A 17,445-nucleotide genomic window follows, 5' to 3' on the forward strand; every position below is an offset into this window, starting at 1 on the left:
CCACGCAGCTGCTCGTTCACTCCCCCTGCCCCAGTGGGATGGGGGAGAGAATCGGAGGAGTAAGAGTGAGAAAACTCCTGGGCTGAGATAAAAAAAGTTTAATAATTGAAATAAAATAAAATAAAATAAAATAAAAAATAAAATAGTAGTAGTAATAATAACAATATAATAATAATAGTAATAATAATATACAAAGCAAGTGATGCACAATGTGATTGTTCACCATCTGCCAACTGATACCCAGACAGTTCCCGAGCAGCGATCACTGCCCCCCGGCCAACTCCCCCCAGTTTATATACTGAGCATGACATCATATGGTATGGAATAGCCCTTTGGCCAGTTCGGGTCAACTATTCTGGCTGTGCCCCCTCCCAGCTTCTCACTGGCAGGGCATGAGAAATTGAAAAGTCCTTGACTAGTGTAAGCAGTACTTAGCAACAACTAAAACATCAGTGTGTTATCAGCATTATTCTCATCCTAAATCCAAACCACAGCACTATGCCAGCTACTAGGAAGAAAATGAACTCTATCCCAGCCAAAACCAGGACACTTACTGCCATTATTTAGAAGGGTGACTGGAAAGCAGCTACTAGAGAGGGGTTAGTCTCAGTATAGAATCTGTATTTACACACTCATTTTGAGTGTACCCAATGTAAACAGTTCAACAAGGTGCCACTCTGCAGTGGTATAAGGTAGGGTTGGCAGCACATTATCAGAAACCAGGGGGAGCTAAGGAGGAGAAGGACAGTTACATTATCGCTGCTTCCAGATGGGATCCCAACCTACCCTGCGATTCCGCGTTGGTTTTATCAGAGCTCTGCACTTCTTTAAAAGAGCTTTTTAGTCTCTTGACCAGGGAGTGCTCTCCACCTCATCCTGACACATCACTCCTCAGGAGAGAACTGCCTTAGACTTCTCCAAGCCAGAGTTTTCTTCCTTTTTGCAAGAACAAGAACACCAGATACCTTGGAATTAAGAGAACTATCAAGGTGAAGGACATCTATACAAGCTGGAGTTGGCACAATCAGATCCTTCCTTATGGATTGTGGGCACACTTCTACCAGTAAATTGTCTGTTTTGTTTGATTAACAACCTCTGAATTGCTGTAAGATTTTGGTGAACAATCTTTGGTTGAAGAATTGTCACCAAAACCTGAGTGCAAATTTCAAATGGCAGAATTTTCCAGTTCAAGAAAAAAGGGAAAGAAACAGGTGTAAATGACCTCTGGATAAGCTCAATGTTCTTTACAGTGTCTTGGGTGGACTCTAAGATGCCAGTGCTGCTGGCCGGCCTTCTGTTGCTGATCTCCTTGCAAAGGCTGGTAAGAGGGGGTAAACATTGTTCTTTATTTGAAATGGAGAAATTGCTCACCCTACTGAAATAAACCTTTTTTTTCCTTTTTTTTTCTTTTTTTTTTTTTTTTATTTGAAACCTGTTCTTTAAGGATCTCTGCATTCAGCTTAAACTCTTCTACTTTCAGTTGCTCTGTTCCATTTCTCACTTCTCCTAATTCCTTTTAACTACTTGGTTGGAAATTTCATCTCATTTGGAGATGATGGTTTCCAGGGTGTTTTTCTGAGTAGATCTCATGGAATTGTTCCTCTTATTTTCCAGCCTGTCTCAGTTGAGGCTCTGGCAAAAGCAGTGTGTTGTTGGATAGGACAGTGACAATATTGCTCTATTACTTGTGACTGCCTTTCAGCTTTCTCTCAGAGCAATTATGGTACGGAGAAATAAACTGAATCCTGTATAGTTTATGGGCCAGTATAACTTCAGAGGCTAATAAAGGTATCCATTTGTTTATGTGTCTAGGTTGAGTATTTGAGTTGAAGTGAATATCTATTTGTAGAGTTCAACTGTCAACTGACTACAGTACTTGACTAGTCTACTAGGGGAACGAAAAGCAAAAAGAACAATGTCATAACTGACACCATTTCTTAGGTCTTATTACACAAGGTTTTTATTAATTAGAAATGCTAGACAGATAATTAGTGTGCCATTTCATAGACAGGATATATTAGAGGTAATTTTCCTGTTATAGCACCCATTTGTGTAAATCCCTACTCATGTGTTTAATGTTTATTTACATGACAAGCCCAGCTGGCCTCACTAAGACAAACTGGATGAACGAAAGCTTTGGCACAGTGCTACTATATTGTAGTACTGAACATCATTTGCTGGAGCCAAAACATGTCCAAGAGGAATGACAAGACAGGAAGAAGAAATTCACCCCTGAGATGTGTTGAGGCTGCACTGCCCTGAGCACATTGTTTTGCTCATTATTTCTCTCTTCAAAACTACTTACTAATCATGAGCAGAATATTGAAATAAATGGACCATGGGTCTGTCCTGCAGGGTCTATACTCTCACCCTCTGAAGGACAAACTCTCCTGAAGTTTTTAATGCTACTGATCCACATAAAATAAGAACTCTGGCATCCTGGCTGGCATTTGCCTGAGGTGGGGCTTGGACGAGAACCTGAGGTTGCTCAGGAAGGTCTTCTCAAGGATGCCTACCTGCTGTGCTTGCTCTACTAATAATGCCAAGGAGGCAAGAAGATGGTAGGGAAAAACCTGGCTTGCATCCATAGAGATACACAAAAAATTCACACTTCTAACGCTAATCTTAATTTGCTTTTATGTTGCAGACTGTGTCCCACCTCATGATGGATATGGCTCTGCATTCCTTTGATGACCAGTATTTGGGGTGCAGAGAGCAGGTGATGGAAGAACTGGAGCAAGGAGACTATTTCCAAAAGGAAATAGCTGCTAACAAGGACTATCTGAGTCTCTGGAAGAAGGCTCAGGAGGCTTTGCTAAAGAGCCCTGTTGGTCTTCTGAGGGAGATGCATAAGAGCCATGCCATAGTCCTCATGGCTTACACCATGAACTCTTCCCTCCACTCTCAGCTGAACTGGGCCACATCTACAGCAGGAAGCTCTCCAGAGCACTACAGACACAACTTCACTTTCAAATATTTTCACTTTTACCTAACGACTGCTATCCAGATAATGAAGCAACGGCAGAGCAACAAGGAGAGCATGGGAAAACGTAAATGCTACCAGGTGCACAGGGGTGTAAAAGACTTATATATTGAGGCCATGGTAGGCAGCAGGGTGCGATTTGGCCGTTTCACCTCCACCTCCCGCCTCTGGAATGAAGCCCAGAAGTTTGGGAATGAAACTTTGTTCACAGTAACCACTTGCCAGGGAGCAGCTGTGCAAGGTTTTTCTTACTACACATCAGAGAAGGAAGTCCTCATTCCCCCTTATGAGGTATTCCTTGTCAAAAGCTTCTCTCGGACACAGCATGGTAACCGGCTGCATCTGCATTCTGTGGGGAACTACAGCAGGTACCACTGCCAGCTTGTGAAAGGTATTGTATATAGCCCTTCATGCAGGCAGGACGCAGGAAAGTCTGGTCTCAAGTATCCCAAGCAGCCCTCACCAGCTGCAGCTACATGGGGCCACAGTCAAAGCCAAATCTGTAGCTTGTCTGCTTTGTTCACCTACGAGAGCCACATGACCCACTTTTCATCTGTTTGTGATGAAACTTGGAAGCACCCTGCAGCTCACTAAAGATTAATCCATCTCTGGTACAGAGCAGGTCTCAGGCTTCTTTGCAGTCTCCATTTATCCCATCTGCCATTGCAAGGATGTCATAGGACACAAGCATTTGGGTCTACAGCTTTCTTACTGCAAGGGCAGATGAAATCTATAGGCAGCTTGAATTCAGATATTTATTCTGGTGGCCTGCAAGGCTGCTACACTTCAAGCCTCAAGACAAAACTACTGCTGCTTTAGTTGTGTTCTTTCTCCTGTGGCAGAAGGGAGGAAAGGTATCATTTGGCAAAGCACATACTGTGAGTATCCTGGCTACAGAGATAACTATTCTGTGCTGGAAGACCTCACTGGGCCTGTTCCATAGCCCTGTCCTTCTGTGAGTCCACCAGCAATACAGGATTCTTGCTTTTGTCTCTTTGAACAATTGTGTGTTAATGCAACCTTTGAGCATAAAACAATCATTCAGGAGTGAGGGTTTGTGCCTAGACTTAAGCCAGAGTAGTAGGCAGACTTGAGGAAATGGCTCTTCCGGGCAAAGGCTGTGTTAGCAAGTGCAGGAAGCTTTAGGCAGCCAAAAGAGGTCTAAATGACTGCTCTCTTGACTTTCTTTCAGCTTCAAGAAGCAAGAACAGTGGTTCTACTGTGCTCGCCTCTGCTGTTCTTCCTAGTGTAGTTGGAGTTTTCTTGTGCTTGGCCCGCAATGACTGATCCTCTGGACATATCCAGATGTATACACTTCAGTAGTGGGCAAGAAGAATTCACAAACCAGTCTCTGGAGTTCCTGTTGTTACAGAAGGTTCAACCCTCCCTTTGCTTTCAGCTGCCGCTCTCCAGCTGAGACTGGAACATTCAGCCTGGTTCATCAAAACAGACATTCCCTGGACCCATTCAGGTAGGAGGGCAGTTACCTATGGCCTTTCTGAAGAGTAGGGCAGTGACACCCTTCACTGTAGGTAGCTTTTCCCTTAGGCATTCAGGAAAGACACACATGGACTTTGGACTCTCTACAGATCTCTTAGTACCTTTATTTTTAGTGAGAGTCTGCCCATGGGATGCAAAAGGCAGCATGGTGGTAAAGTTGAGTGGGTAACTATGCAGCTTTGCATATCTCCTTTGAATGCAGGGTCCCAGGGGACAGTAAAGTCTGTGGTTGCTGCACAGCGGTCTTTCCTTGCTGCATGACCCCATGCACCAAAGCCATAGCTCTTATCTCAAGCTGACTGTCTGCATCTCACACGTGGGGGACAGAAGCATAAAGCTGCCTTGAGACATGAACTTAGCAGCAGAGGATCATGAGACTTGTCAGGCCTGTCTTCATCTTTCATGTTGGACTTTAGCAATTTTTTTAAAAAAACTCAGGCAGATCCTGTGTTTATAATACTCCTCTAGTGGCTGATGAATACATGCTGGTCATTTCACGCTGAAATGAAGGAGACCCTGTGGAGCCCACTGCTGTCTTCATGGGTGTTGGATGTGACTGAAATTCATTTACCTGCCTTTCTACTTTGCTGGTCTGCAATGTCTAATGCTGGAGGTTGAATCAAGAGCACAAATTGGAACTGGAACTTCTGATTTAGCTATAGACTCCTCTTACTTTTATGCATTCATTTAGCAATTCTGGAGCCTTAGACACCCAAGTCAGAACATCTATGAAGTTATCCCATCTCCAAAAAATAACAGTGTGGAAATGATAAGAAACATTTTCTGCCTGCAGTTCCCCTTTCCAACATACCTTGGTTGCTTCTTCACCCCTGGTCCCTCACCCCCACTGATGCTAGCCCTTGTCTGAGGCTATGGTCAGAGAGGTTATCTCACTGGTCCAAGGAGACTAGTCATGGTGATTTAACTTTGCAGTGCTGTCATCAAATAATTGAACTGAAACTCACTGACACATTTCACAAATCACCCCAGCTTTCCGTCACTGCTGATCTTGGCAGGAAGCTGGAGTTCTGCATTTACCATCGCCTGTTCAAAACAGTAAGCAACAAGTTAGCTATCCAAACGAGATCTGAATATAAGAGGATTGCACAAGCTGCCGATCAGCTGGTTAGTCAAAAGTAAGGACAGCCAAAAGCACCTGTGTGAACTGCTTGGCTCTCAGAGCAGCTCCATATAAGCTTGGTGCTGCCATTCTGTTGGAAATCCTGTGGCAAGGAATGCAGAACTTAGGCACACGAGAAATATTAGCATTAGAAATGCAGGCACTTAAGGAATTTGGATGACTTCAGGTTTTAGCAGATTAAATGGAGGAGTCTGAGGCTCAGCATCTTGTGTATCAGATTTAGGTGTCTGTAATGGCAGAGGCCATCATCTAATCATCTAAAACCTAGTAACATGCTCTGTAAAACTGAACTGCTGTCCCTGAAATCCTGACATGCGCTTGCCTAGGCAGCTAAAACAGATTTAATACAGAACTATTTTACTATTAGCTTGTTTTCTGTCTATATTTCATGTTACTTTCTTGTTGCTCTTGATTTACCAGTGTTTTGAAATAATAAGCTTTCAGAACTTGATTTTGACCCCTAAATACTCAAAGATACTAAGCCCAGATTTCAAAAAAGAATGAAAAGCTTAGAAGCAGCTGCTGCAGATACCTCTTGTATGTGTGTTCAAACATGCTTAAACTCTTTCCTATGTGAGAATTACAGGAATCAAGATGGATTTCTGACAGATCAGCACATTTATGACTCTTGCTGCTTATCTGTTATCACTGCAGGCTTCAACCATTTTAACAAAGGTTTGGAATACTTCACAAGGTGGCTTCAGCACCCTGAAAGCCTCCTCTAAGTAGTCAGCTGCTATTTTCAGGCTTTTCTTTATGGATCTGTGTCCTCGAAGGATAGCCTGTAGGAAAACAAGAAGCGAAGAGGAGGAGGGTAGAGAGCGAAGCCTGAGCTGTTGTGATGTTCCACTTGAGGAGGAGCTGCCTTCTGTGGTACTTGGTGCCTCGTTTTGTTGCAGCATCTTCACAATATCAGCATAGTCCATGAGAAGTTCTGATACTTGGAGGGATAAGGCAGGTGAACTCAGTAACTGATGAATAGCAGACTCTACTGTGTCAGGGAAATTGTCATGTTTCAACATCACGGCAACAAGTACACCCATGATGCTTTCTACAACCCCCTTGTATTTCTCATAAAGTTCCTTTACTGCAGCGATCTTGTCCTGCAAGGAGATAATGGGACCAGCAATCTTAGCATAGAAACTGTGGCTGATGCTTTCCTGTACATCTTTGTCTTTTGTTTCCATGGTGGCTTGCATCTCTTTCAAGGCATTGACCAGGAGCTGCAGATTCTCTTTAATGCTGAAGTTTTCTTTTACTGACATGATGGGGAAATTGGTGCCAAGATGCTCATTGAGAAGTCGGAATATTGTGTTGGTTGAAGAGACATAGATGTACACTAAGTCATGCAGATTCTGGCAGGCCCTGACTAGCCTTTCTTTATCACTCTTAAAACCGAGGCGGGCTAACATTTCTTGAGTGGTATCTGACTCTGAAAAGCAAACAAAGAAAATCCAGAAGATGCAGGGGAATATAACTGGATATATTTTAAATTAATTTTCTGAATTATATTTCTGAAACCAATATTACAAATTGTCAACCCACCTGACCTGCCCTCCCCCAAGACATTACAGTTAGAAGAAAACACAGAAAAAGCTCTTGGTCAGCCTTTTCAGGGGTCTTACCAAGCACGCCAGCAAAATATGGTGTAAACAGCTGCAACTATTGTTACTCTTATGGCTGCAGGAAGTATGACTCTGACCTTCAGCATGCAATCTGAAAACTACTGGAAGTGCTGTAAGTGAATTATTCTTGCCTTTTGGTGTTTATTGGTAAATTTTTGGGAGTCCTAGCAAACAATCTACTTTACATCATCTTTAGAACTATATTCCTTCAGTTTGTATATACTGATGGGTCTACACAGAATTAAACTCATATTCTGGGGAGGGGGGAGTAGACACAGTGAAGTCAAATGCATCAGGCATATACATTCAAGAGGCAAAGCAATTGAAGGCTGAGTAATGCAATGTTTTGACAGCCTACAGTTTCCTGTGAAGTGACCCGTTATCTGTCTATCTCCTTGATAGGTGGAAGCACAAAACATTCTCCTCACTTGGGCTCCCGTCTTGCTACCGTTTTGACCATTAAGGAAGTTATGTCCTGCTTTCACCTAAGAGTTCTCCCAAGACCAACTGCAGGCAGGCACAGTCCTGGGACAGCACACAGCTGAGGGACTGCTCCTGATTTTGCCTTTGCTTGTGCCAGAGCCCTGGAAAGCCAGACTGGTTGAAGCAGACATGTTTCATCAGCTATTGCTGTGGTTAGATGTGCAGTTAGATGTGTCCAAGCCATTGCAACTTCCCATCCCACTGCATATTTTTTTAAGACTTTTCTCTCACTGCTTATCTCAGCCCTCTGCCTCTTCTTTCTTTCCCTTCCCATGGCAAAAGTGATCTGAAATTGTGTGAAATGGCAAAATCGATTTTAGCCTCAACTGCTCTTCATCCAGAGCTGGCTCTGGGGCTCCACACCACTTCTTCCACTCTCATGGCATCAGAGGAGAGGACCTGGGAAGTTGCAGCAAAGAAGGGTGACAGGCACTCCAGATGAAGTCTTTCCTCCAAACTTAATAGGTCTGAAACGATAGCTATTAATCTTCCCTAAAGACCTGGAGTAAAGCAGGAACAAAACTGCTTGCTTACTGTTTAAATGATTTTCTGTCATGTTCCAAATGATAGAGTAGGGACTCTAGAAGAAAAGAATTTGCATCCACTGTAAACTTTGAGGACCTGAAAGCAGCTTCCAGACTACAGAATGTGACACACAGGCAGTTGCCAGCTTGATGAATTAAATTCAGTCCAATATTGGAAGAAGTATTTCAGGACTACATGGCATTCTCAGTTAATAACAGGAGTCACAACTAATTGACCATTGCAGAAATGTAATAGTTAAATCATTAGTGTTCTCTCTCAGCTCATCTTCTGATGCCTACAGTTCTGAAGACAAGGGGAGTTTGGTACTCTGGCTCTGGGTTGAATAGAACAGCTCAGTTTTCAGGGGAAAACAAGCTGGCAACTGCAGAGTACTCATTTTATGCTTGATCTTTTGCTTTCATCTGAGAACTCAACCATTCTTTACTGGGGAGGCAGCATTCATGATCAGAGCCTAGTGGGCAGCAGGTCCATCCTTCTAAGGATCAGAGCATGGAAGATGTCTAGCTTGGATGAAGGCAGAAGGACAAGCTTGCCTTGCTGGGACAGACAAAGCTTCTTTTCACTCTCTGTGGTATCTATTTTTCTATTTGTGTGAGACTGTTCAACTTTTCTTCCATAATTCATAGGTGTACAAAACCAGTCATGGCAACAATTCATTATTTCAAGGAACAGCTGCAAGCATTAGTGTTTATTGTTTATACTTACAAAAAATACAAATTGATAAATCCCAGTACAAAAACTAATCCTGTATCTGTATGAATGAAAAGCGCTCTCCTACATATTTCGTGTTCTGAGAACAGCAAGCAACACCATGCCCTTTCAGCCACAGCTGTAGGTACCTGTGACAGTACCTTTGTCGTAGGCAGAGAGATTCATGCTGTACCTGTTCTCACCAGGAACAGAAGGCATTTGGAGGACCTAACAATTGGGAACTAGCACAAAATGAAATGAAATGTGTTAAAATAGGAAGGAGGAAGAAAATGGAATGAATCTGGATAAACATAACAATAGAATTAATGACAAGCAGGCAAGCAACAGGACCCAGCTGAAGCCCAAGCTTTGGATCCCTAACTCATCACATGCTGCTGGAAACCACCAGAGGAACACAGGGGAAAGAGGATGAAGTCACTGTCCCGTACACATTCAACTGATTGCAGGAGCACTCAGACAAAATCAGGTAGGCAGTCTAAATGTTTAATTAGAAAAGCTTCTGGAGAAAATCTCCCTAGAGCTGGAGAAATAGTCAGAAATACAGAAATATATGTGACCTGCCTAACTCTAGAAAGCAAATGTAAAAACTAGCAAAAGTGTTAATGTGAAGAGTAAGAGGTAATTTTAGCACTAAGAAGCAAAATCTGAACAGTTATCGGAAGCTGAAATAATCATGCATAAAGAGTAGATGCTAAAAGTCTCCTCCACATCTGTCTAGTATGTAAAATGTTTGTTGAGGTGCTATTCCTCTTAGAACATTTTGTCTTCTCGGTTTCTACAAATAAGGTAAAATAAATGACCTTTCAACAATACATCACTGGAGTAGAAAGGATGTAATATCACACTGAGTCAGAGAGCAAGCCAGCAACATCACTGAGGCAGGACTGAGATGAATTCATACCTTGTATTGACATGGCTTTATGCTTCCTGAAAATTCCTTTACTGTATATATACTTTGCTCCCTCCAGCTTGAAGAAAAAGAAAGATGTGTTAAAGAGTTTATTCTCTTGATGGAGCTACAAGGTATGTAGCTGGAAGAAATGTACAGTACTGTACAAAATATTGTGGAAAAAATTCTCTTCAGACTGGCTTGTATTTCAACACTGAGACTAAAAGTTGGCTAGGGGACTGTTGAAATTATTCTGTTTTTCTACAGTGATCTTGTGGGGGAGGGTGTGTTTAGTAAAATACAGCTGGGTCAGTGTCAGATGATTTGCAGTCAGGCGATAATGCAAGAACTACAAAGGACCAAAATGACATACAGGTATCTTTTTAACAAGAAAAATCTAGCTAGTCCCCTACACATAACTATTTATAGCTATAACTGTGATATGTAGGCACCAACAGTAAGAAGATGTTTATCTTGGAAAAATGCTAAGCACTGCATAAAAGTGGCTCAGATTTGCAATGAGGGCTGAGAATGCAAAAGCGCAAACAAAGAAACGAGTTATCCTACTCATTTGCAGTTTGCCCCTGTTGCAAAGACATACACATTTAAGTCAAAATCATGCTAAAGCATTTTTACTTTGCAGCTGATGATGGGTTAAAGGGAAGCGGCACAGAATTGATTACAGAAGCTTAGTAATGAGGAGTAACTCCATGACCACTGGTAACTCAGTCACTTTGAACTCTGTATATTGACATGCAGGTAATAAAGAAAAATGTATTAAATATGCCCTTTTGCTGGCAAACCAGCAACAACTCAGAGGAGAATGGTACCATAAGGATTAGACAGAAGTAGTTGCAGGGGAAGAATCAAAGAAGCTAAATTTTGTGCTCTGGTCTGTACAGTGATAAGGGAGGGCTAGATTCTGCTCAGTCATGTCTTAGGAGTTTGGTGATAGGACTTTGATCAGCACCTGCTGATATTAGCTCCACGCAGGACACCCTAGCTATGGAGGGAGCATGGCTGCGCAAGCGGGGCTCCCACTGCAAGCTGGTGCATGGTGCTCCGAGGCAGTCTGCCATCACAGACGTCCTGCTGGAGTAGCGCACCTCACAGTGCTTACACGGCATGTTGAACATCACGGGGCTGTCAGCAGCTGTTTGATGTTCATGAGGGAAAAAACAATGGGGAATCGATTACAGCATTAGAGAGCTGAATAAACAATGAGAAAGCACAGGCTAAATATCAGGGAAGAAAACACAGTGGGACATGTGTGTAAGGTGATATAAGTTAGGATGGGTTTATTATAGTTAATTTTACTATTCTCTATGAATTCCTGAGTGTGAGCTTATTAGTATAAGCACAGAGTGCTTATATATAGTAACATTTTCTCTGGAATGTGAGGAGAAATAAGCTACACTGGCATAAAACACCCTTATGCTGATACAGACTGTGTCCACTCCAGCAGTCATCATAGTTGTTTAAAAATCAGATGCCACTAACTGAAAAAAATAGGCTGATACAAAAATGTGTCTAGAAAAGGCCTTTCACTTCCACAGCTTATTTTAGATTCTGCTGATTAGATGAGATTGTTCCATTTTTAGTGAACTAGTTCAGCTTCTACCATCTTCAGTTTCCAAGGTAAAGAATGGCCCATGTTCATTTTACCAATTTTCTAATTACATATTTGTTAGCTATTTTTGTTGCTCTGAGTATGTTCAATGTCTCATAAGGTCCTTTTCCAATCATTTGGCTAAAACAAGAACTAAGATTTCTGTATTTACAAGCTATGCCTTGGGATTTGACCTGCTGAGTATAAAAAGAACCAGTGAGGCAGAGACAATGGACATTTCATTGCTTTTCAAGGGCTAGGGTTATGGGTGTTGAACAGAGTAAGAGATTTCTTTTCTCTCTTGAAGTAGCCTATTTCTGAAGAATGGCGCTGAGTGACCTCCTTTACCCAGATAACCCCAAGAGAAGGCAAGAATTGATCCATCTGCACCAAGAATTGCTCAACTGCATGTCCATGAATTTCCATGCAACAAATGAGCTGGCTGGAGTGCTGAATGAACACCTGGGATGTACCATTACCCGCATTCAGATGAGAGCGAGCAGCACTGTCAAGGAAAACTGTGACATTATGATTCAAGCGATGAGTGAGATTCAGCGTCAGGTACAGAAGATTGATAGTGACATGAAGGAAAAGCTAGAGCCTGCACTGTACCAGAAGCTGTATGATATCAAAGAGCCCGAGTTGGAGAAAATTGCAATAGCCCATAAAGTTCTTTCCGTTGTTCTTGGAGAAGCGACTTCAATGGCTGGGATGGTAGCTATCAAAATTCTTGGCTCCAATCTTATAACTCTCACTGTGAGCAAACTCGTCAGTCTCCTTGCACAGATAGCTGCATCTGTTCTCGGGGGTATCAGCATCACCATTCTTGGGCTTGGCATTGAAATGATCCTCCATGCCATCCTGGGAGCCATGGAGAGGAATCAGCTTCTGGCAGCTGTGAGAAGCTATGAGAAGCACCTGGCTGAGTTTAAAGCAGCCTCAGAGAAGTACCAGCATGCCATACATGAAGTGACTTCTTTGGTGAGACAGCAGGTTCAGTGAATGAAGTTGGAGTTCTCTCTCCTGCTGTGATAGTGGCTGCAGCAGCTACACCTGCAGAAACCTTTTTGATTCATTATGGTGAATGAACTACCGATGGCTTTTTTTCTTATTAGTGGCAGCAGAGCAAGAGATGTGACAGATGAGGGAATTTGCACTGAAATATATTAATAGGGAACTGGCTTATAGGTGCTTCTGGGAGGTAACTCTTCAAATACTTTGCACCTTTCCTTCAGCTATTTTCTGGAATGCATTGTAGATAACCTTGAACTGTAATGTGTACTAGTGACAATAATATTCACTGCTGGAGCAGTAGTGGTGAGAAGGTGTGATTTTTCTTTTACTGTGTTTCTATATCAAAGATGACAACATGATGGGAGAAAACAATTTCAACAAGCCAGTCCATGTCATCATCTGGAGGGCTCATCAAGACAGCTGTAGTTGCTAAAGTCTTAGTGTGGATTAGTGCTAAATCTGATAGGCTGGATTCCCTGTTCATTGAACTGCTTACAAGGACTAGCTGAAGCATATTTAACTGCTATTTCCTGTCCCATCCCTGCCTAAAGATCCAGCGAGAGATCTTCTTTAAATAAACTCTAGTCCCAGTAGAATAGCAGGTAAGTGAAGCATGGGCCTACAGGCAAACACACACAACCTTGCCCCACAACTGAGAGAAACCAGCTGTAGTGTTCCAGGCATGCCTGGCTGTGAATAACTTTTTATAAGCTCAGTAATGCCCTGCTCCTGCCAACCCACGGGTAAATATTTCTGTGCACAGTTGCTGCTCTGTTGGTTGAAATGGGATTATACACATATACAAGTGTCTGTAGGATTGCAGCCCTATTAACATGCTAAATTTATTTTCACGTGCTTTACCCAGTCCCACCAATGTGGGACTGCCAAAAGCATGCTCAGATTCTGCATTTAATGTGCTACCAAATGTCCTTATTTTTCAGATTTTAAAAACAAAGCTGAAAACAAGAACATGATTTGCAGTCTCGCTCTGATTTGCTGTGGTTTGCTTTTTTTGCTTTGACCTGTGGAAGAAAAAAGGTAGTTTAAGAATTAATAAAAATGTACCTGAATATTGTAATACCTCTCTTTCCTGTACTTGGTTTGTGTTTTTTTGTTCTGTCTCAAAAAACAATCTTAAACCAAATAATGAAAAAAGATTAATAGACTAATCTAGTAGGATTGTGTATAGGTTCCTTTTCTATTACCAGCTTCCCCCATACTAAAAGCATATTCAAATTCATGCTTGCTTATTAATATTCAATATTAGCAATATTAGTTTATTATATTAATAACTAGATTGTGCCTGTGAAAGTAGAGAGATGGGTGAGATTTCAACAGGGAAGCTCTCCATTGGCTTCATAACCCTTCTATTCTTGGTTTTGGTGTTTTTATTCTCCCCCCCCCGCTGTTCACACTTTTAATCACCTTTTCTGACTCCTCTTTGCTTTTGTGTTCAAAAGCCACTAGATGGCAATGCAGCTGCTGGCTCTCAAGCCACTCTGCCAGCCACCAGGGAGAAAGCCCAGGGTTCAGGAGCATGGATGGGTGCCAGGGACTGACAAACTGGGACCAGCACAAGCCACAGACTGGGCGATGTGGGTCAGGAGAAGCAATTCAGAGGAGGCAAAGAGTGCTGCCTTGCCTCACACGAGGTATTGTGGTGGGTGGCATGGTGACCTTAAGCATCATTTCTCCAAGATGTGCCATCTCCCATTTCCTGACAAAAGTGGCGCTCAGTTTAGAGGCACTTGTTTAGAGGCAAGAGACTGTCAACCAGCAGAACAGCAATATTTGAGTGTTGGAGAGGCTCCTGCTGACTTTCTATGTGCAAATGTACATTCTAATTTAGGAAGAAAACCCACTAGCTCAGTACATATCTTTGTGAGAGTGCCAATCACTGCTGTAGTGGAGTCAAATAAAAACAAATCTGTTGTACTTTTCAGGCAGCTTGTCCACATTTTCTTGAAAGCAAATTCTAAGCAGTGTCAGGGGAACTGGGATATGCAATGAGGAACATAAAGATATACGAATTATATTCACCTCTTGATAGATCCTTGTTCCTGGTGGGCTTAAAGGAAAGCTGGCTTGCCCGCAACAGCAGGTGTGGAAGGTGTCCTCATGTCCATGAGATGTTAGAAGATGTTGAAGATGTTGGAGGCTGGCAGGCAGCCGCCTGTCCCTCTGCTTATGACGCAGGAGGCTGTGAACTCACAGAGGCTGGGCCGGCATCCCCACCCAGCTGGGCCCCAGGAGGGCCGCCCATGACCTCATAGAGGGGTATGGCAACATCCAGCCATAACAAGGTGGCTTTGAGGTAAAAAAACCTGTTGATCAGCTTAGAACCTTCCCAAACTCTTTCCCCCAACTCTAGCAATAAGAAAATCAACGGGAATTACCTGCATTACCAAGTTATATACTCAAACTGAGTGCAACATGCATCTAACTGGCTAGATGCAAGGGAGAGCACCCAGTAGAGCAGAAACAGCTTAGCTCTGTTTCTTCTTGGTGATTGAAATTCTGCCCCACAAAATAATTCCTGCTCTCTCTAGCCCTCTGACCTGTCTTACACTTGGTCCTCCAAAGATGTCATAACCAGTCTGGGGTTAACCAGTCTGCTGATACTTCTCCTCTAGACTCCCTGGAGCTGCCTCTTGGCATGACAGAAGTACCAAGTGAAAAATGTGAGAGAACTATTGTCCTCCAAGTCAGCTCCAAGTCAGCAGACACTGCTGGGAGAAAGCAGTTAAGGCTGTGGCAGTACCACTGTCCCCACGGAGCCCAGTATTGTTATGACAGAAGACCCCAAGGTCTGTGAGGAGCAGCCAATCTTCAAAGCCTCAGCTGTTGCTCTCTCCAGTGACATGGTACATGACAGGGATGTGCATGACCACAGCGTTCCCATCACACCCCGTCAACCATTCTCCCTGTTCTCAGTCTGTTGTTCTGGAAAAAGGATTAAGAATTAAAACTGCATAATATGCATGTTCCAAATAAGAACAGCCCCAAAGAAGAAAAGAAACTATAAACCAGCCAAAACCAATCTAAACCACTTTCAGACCTGTGTAGAAATACTGGATGGTGGAAACCAAAATCTGTCCTGCAGCAAATTCTTTCTGGCAACAAGAACAATATAAAAGAACAGGCCAAAGAGGCATAAGGTGGGGATGACTCTGCTGTGTACATGGTTAGCAAGACTCTCTAGGTGCTGAGAGCTCCTAAAGCCCTGGCTCTGAGGATGCTCCTGGGCTGGCCATCTGCCAACTTGGATTTTGTGCAGTTTGCAACTGTGCTGGTTTTGGCTGGGATAGAGTTAATTTTCTTTATAGTAGCTAGTATGGGGCTATGTTTTGGATTTGTGCTGGAAATGGTGTTGATAATACAGATGTTTTAGTTACTGCTGAGCTGTGCTCACAGAGTCAAGGCCTTTTCTGCTTCTCACCCCACCCCACCAGCGAGGAGGCTGGGGGTGCACAAGAAGTTGGGAGGGGGCACAGCTGGGACAGCTGACCCCAGCTGACCAAAGGGACATTCCATACCATATGACATCATGCTCAGCATATAAAGCTGGGGGAAGAAGAATGGGGGAGACATTTCGAGTGATGGCATTTACCTTCCCAAGTAACCATTATGTGTGATGGAGCCCTGCTTTCCTGGAGATGGCTGAGCACTTGCCTGCTGATGGGAAATAGCAAATGGATTCCTTGTTCTGCTTTGCTTGTGTGCGTGGCTTTTGCTTTCCTTATTAAACCATCTTTATCTCAACTCATGGGTTTTCTCACTTTTACTCTTCCGATTCTCTCCCCCATCGCACCTGGGGGGAGTGATTGAGCAGCTGTGTGGGGCTCAGTTGCCGGCTGGGGTTAAACCATGACAGTGACTGATGTTGGTATTAATGCAATGCACAGCTTATAGTCTTGCTTTTACCCACCCTGCAATGACCCTTCACAAAGTTCCAAGTTTGCCAGCTAAGTCTCCATTATTTGAAAAACTGTAACAACATTGTGTTGCATGGCATGTTCACTCAGAGCAGGGGGTCTATGAATCCTGCTCAGAGATCAGACCACCTCTGCTCCCAGGTACATCTGTGCATAGAAAAATCTCCTTCCTACACCTCCCCCCGGCATGTTAATTCTTTAAGCCTGCACCTATGCTTTATTGCTTGCTGCCTCCTTATTCACAGCGGTGCAACTGGTATCCAAGGAGATGTTTCATGCATCTTTATCCTGGTTCTTCATGTATCTGTGGACTTTTGCTGGGAGAGGCACTTTGGGCAATGAGGCAGAACAGTTCCTACCAGGTGTTCACCGGCCTCTGCAAAGCTGATCACCAGTTTACCACAGCGCGGGGCTGCAGGGAAAGCCAAGTAACAGAGTAGCTTCTGTGGTCCCTGCTGGGACCAAACTAGCTCTCCTGTTCACCTTGCACGGCCGGAGTTGCCCGATGAACGTCATCCAGCCACTTTTCTCCCGCAGTCCCCTGAAACAGCAGCTGGCACATGAGCCCAACAGAGGGATGCCAGCCCTATTCACAGGGGAGCAGTTCTGCCCTCAGGCCAAAGCCAACAAGAAACGCATAGAACATCTGATTCCACCAGGAAGCCCTGCTCCCTCAGCGCTTTGCCCTTATTCCCTACAAACAGAGGCTTCTCACACGCCCCTTCAGCTCTACCTCGTTCCAGGGCTGGGGGGGGGGGCACTTCGTAGGATCTCCCCAGGAAAGCGTGGGGGAAGAATGGCCGCAGCGACCACGTTCACAGGGCTTCGCTTCCGTCCCAGCAGATTTCCAGCACCGGCCATACCGGCGCAGCACCCACCCCAAAGGCACCCTCTCCCCATACCCTTCCCTGAGTGCGCCCTCCCCCGCCGCAGAGGCCGGCGGGGCCGGGAGGGAGCGCCCCGCCCCCACTCCCCTCCCCGCTGCCTCAGGGGCCGGACACAACGGCCG

The 17,445-nt window shown here is 43.8% G+C and overlaps 3 protein-coding genes across 10 annotated transcripts; 2 read left to right on the forward strand and 1 right to left on the reverse strand.

Annotated features, from left to right (window-relative positions):
• The first annotated feature begins 753 nt into the window (after positions 1-753).
• ART4 (ADP-ribosyltransferase 4 (inactive) (Dombrock blood group)) lies at positions 754-16,169 on the forward strand. Of its 4 annotated transcripts, none has more exons than XM_075727922.1 (5): positions 754-1,321; positions 2,648-3,374; positions 4,176-4,454; positions 13,443-13,539; positions 15,135-16,169. In XM_075727922.1, exons 1-3 carry the CDS (start codon positions 1,238-1,240, stop codon positions 4,268-4,270), a joined length of 906 nt encoding a protein of 301 aa, XP_075584037.1. In that variant the 5' UTR covers positions 754-1,237; the 3' UTR covers positions 4,271-4,454; positions 13,443-13,539; positions 15,135-16,169. The 4 variants fall into 4 exon arrangements, with proteins under 4 accessions (XP_075584037.1, XP_075584035.1, XP_075584036.1 ...); XM_075727920.1 differs by lacking the exon at positions 15,135-16,169 and adding an exon at positions 14,552-14,717 and having other exon boundaries at positions 13,443-14,153; XM_075727921.1 differs by lacking the exon at positions 15,135-16,169 and adding an exon at positions 14,552-14,713.
• C1H12orf60 (chromosome 1 C12orf60 homolog) lies at positions 6,260-9,187 on the reverse strand. Its single transcript, XM_075705294.1, has 2 exons — positions 9,130-9,187; positions 6,260-7,056 (listed from the first exon to the last, which is right to left on the reverse strand). Exons 1-2 carry the CDS (start codon positions 9,185-9,187, stop codon positions 6,260-6,262), a joined length of 855 nt encoding a protein of 284 aa, XP_075561409.1.
• On the forward strand, positions 9,417-12,798 carry SMCO3 (single-pass membrane protein with coiled-coil domains 3). Of its 5 annotated transcripts, none has more exons than XM_075727927.1 (2): positions 9,417-9,455; positions 11,795-12,798. In XM_075727927.1, the coding sequence occupies exon 2, from the start codon at positions 11,812-11,814 to the stop codon at positions 12,487-12,489; it is 678 nt and encodes a 225-aa protein (XP_075584042.1). In that variant the 5' UTR covers positions 9,417-9,455; positions 11,795-11,811; the 3' UTR covers positions 12,490-12,798. The 5 variants fall into 5 exon arrangements, with proteins under 5 accessions (XP_075584042.1, XP_075584039.1, XP_075584041.1 ...); XM_075727924.1 differs by lacking the exon at positions 9,417-9,455 and adding an exon at positions 9,973-10,012; XM_075727926.1 differs by lacking the exon at positions 9,417-9,455 and adding an exon at positions 9,973-10,012 and having other exon boundaries at positions 11,798-12,798.
• Positions 16,170-17,445: the final 1,276 nt, after the last annotated feature.

Source organism: Pelecanus crispus, chromosome 1 (assembly GCF_030463565.1).
Source record: "Pelecanus crispus isolate bPelCri1 chromosome 1, bPelCri1.pri, whole genome shotgun sequence".
Lineage (NCBI taxonomy): Eukaryota > Metazoa > Chordata > Aves > Pelecaniformes > Pelecanidae > Pelecanus > Pelecanus crispus.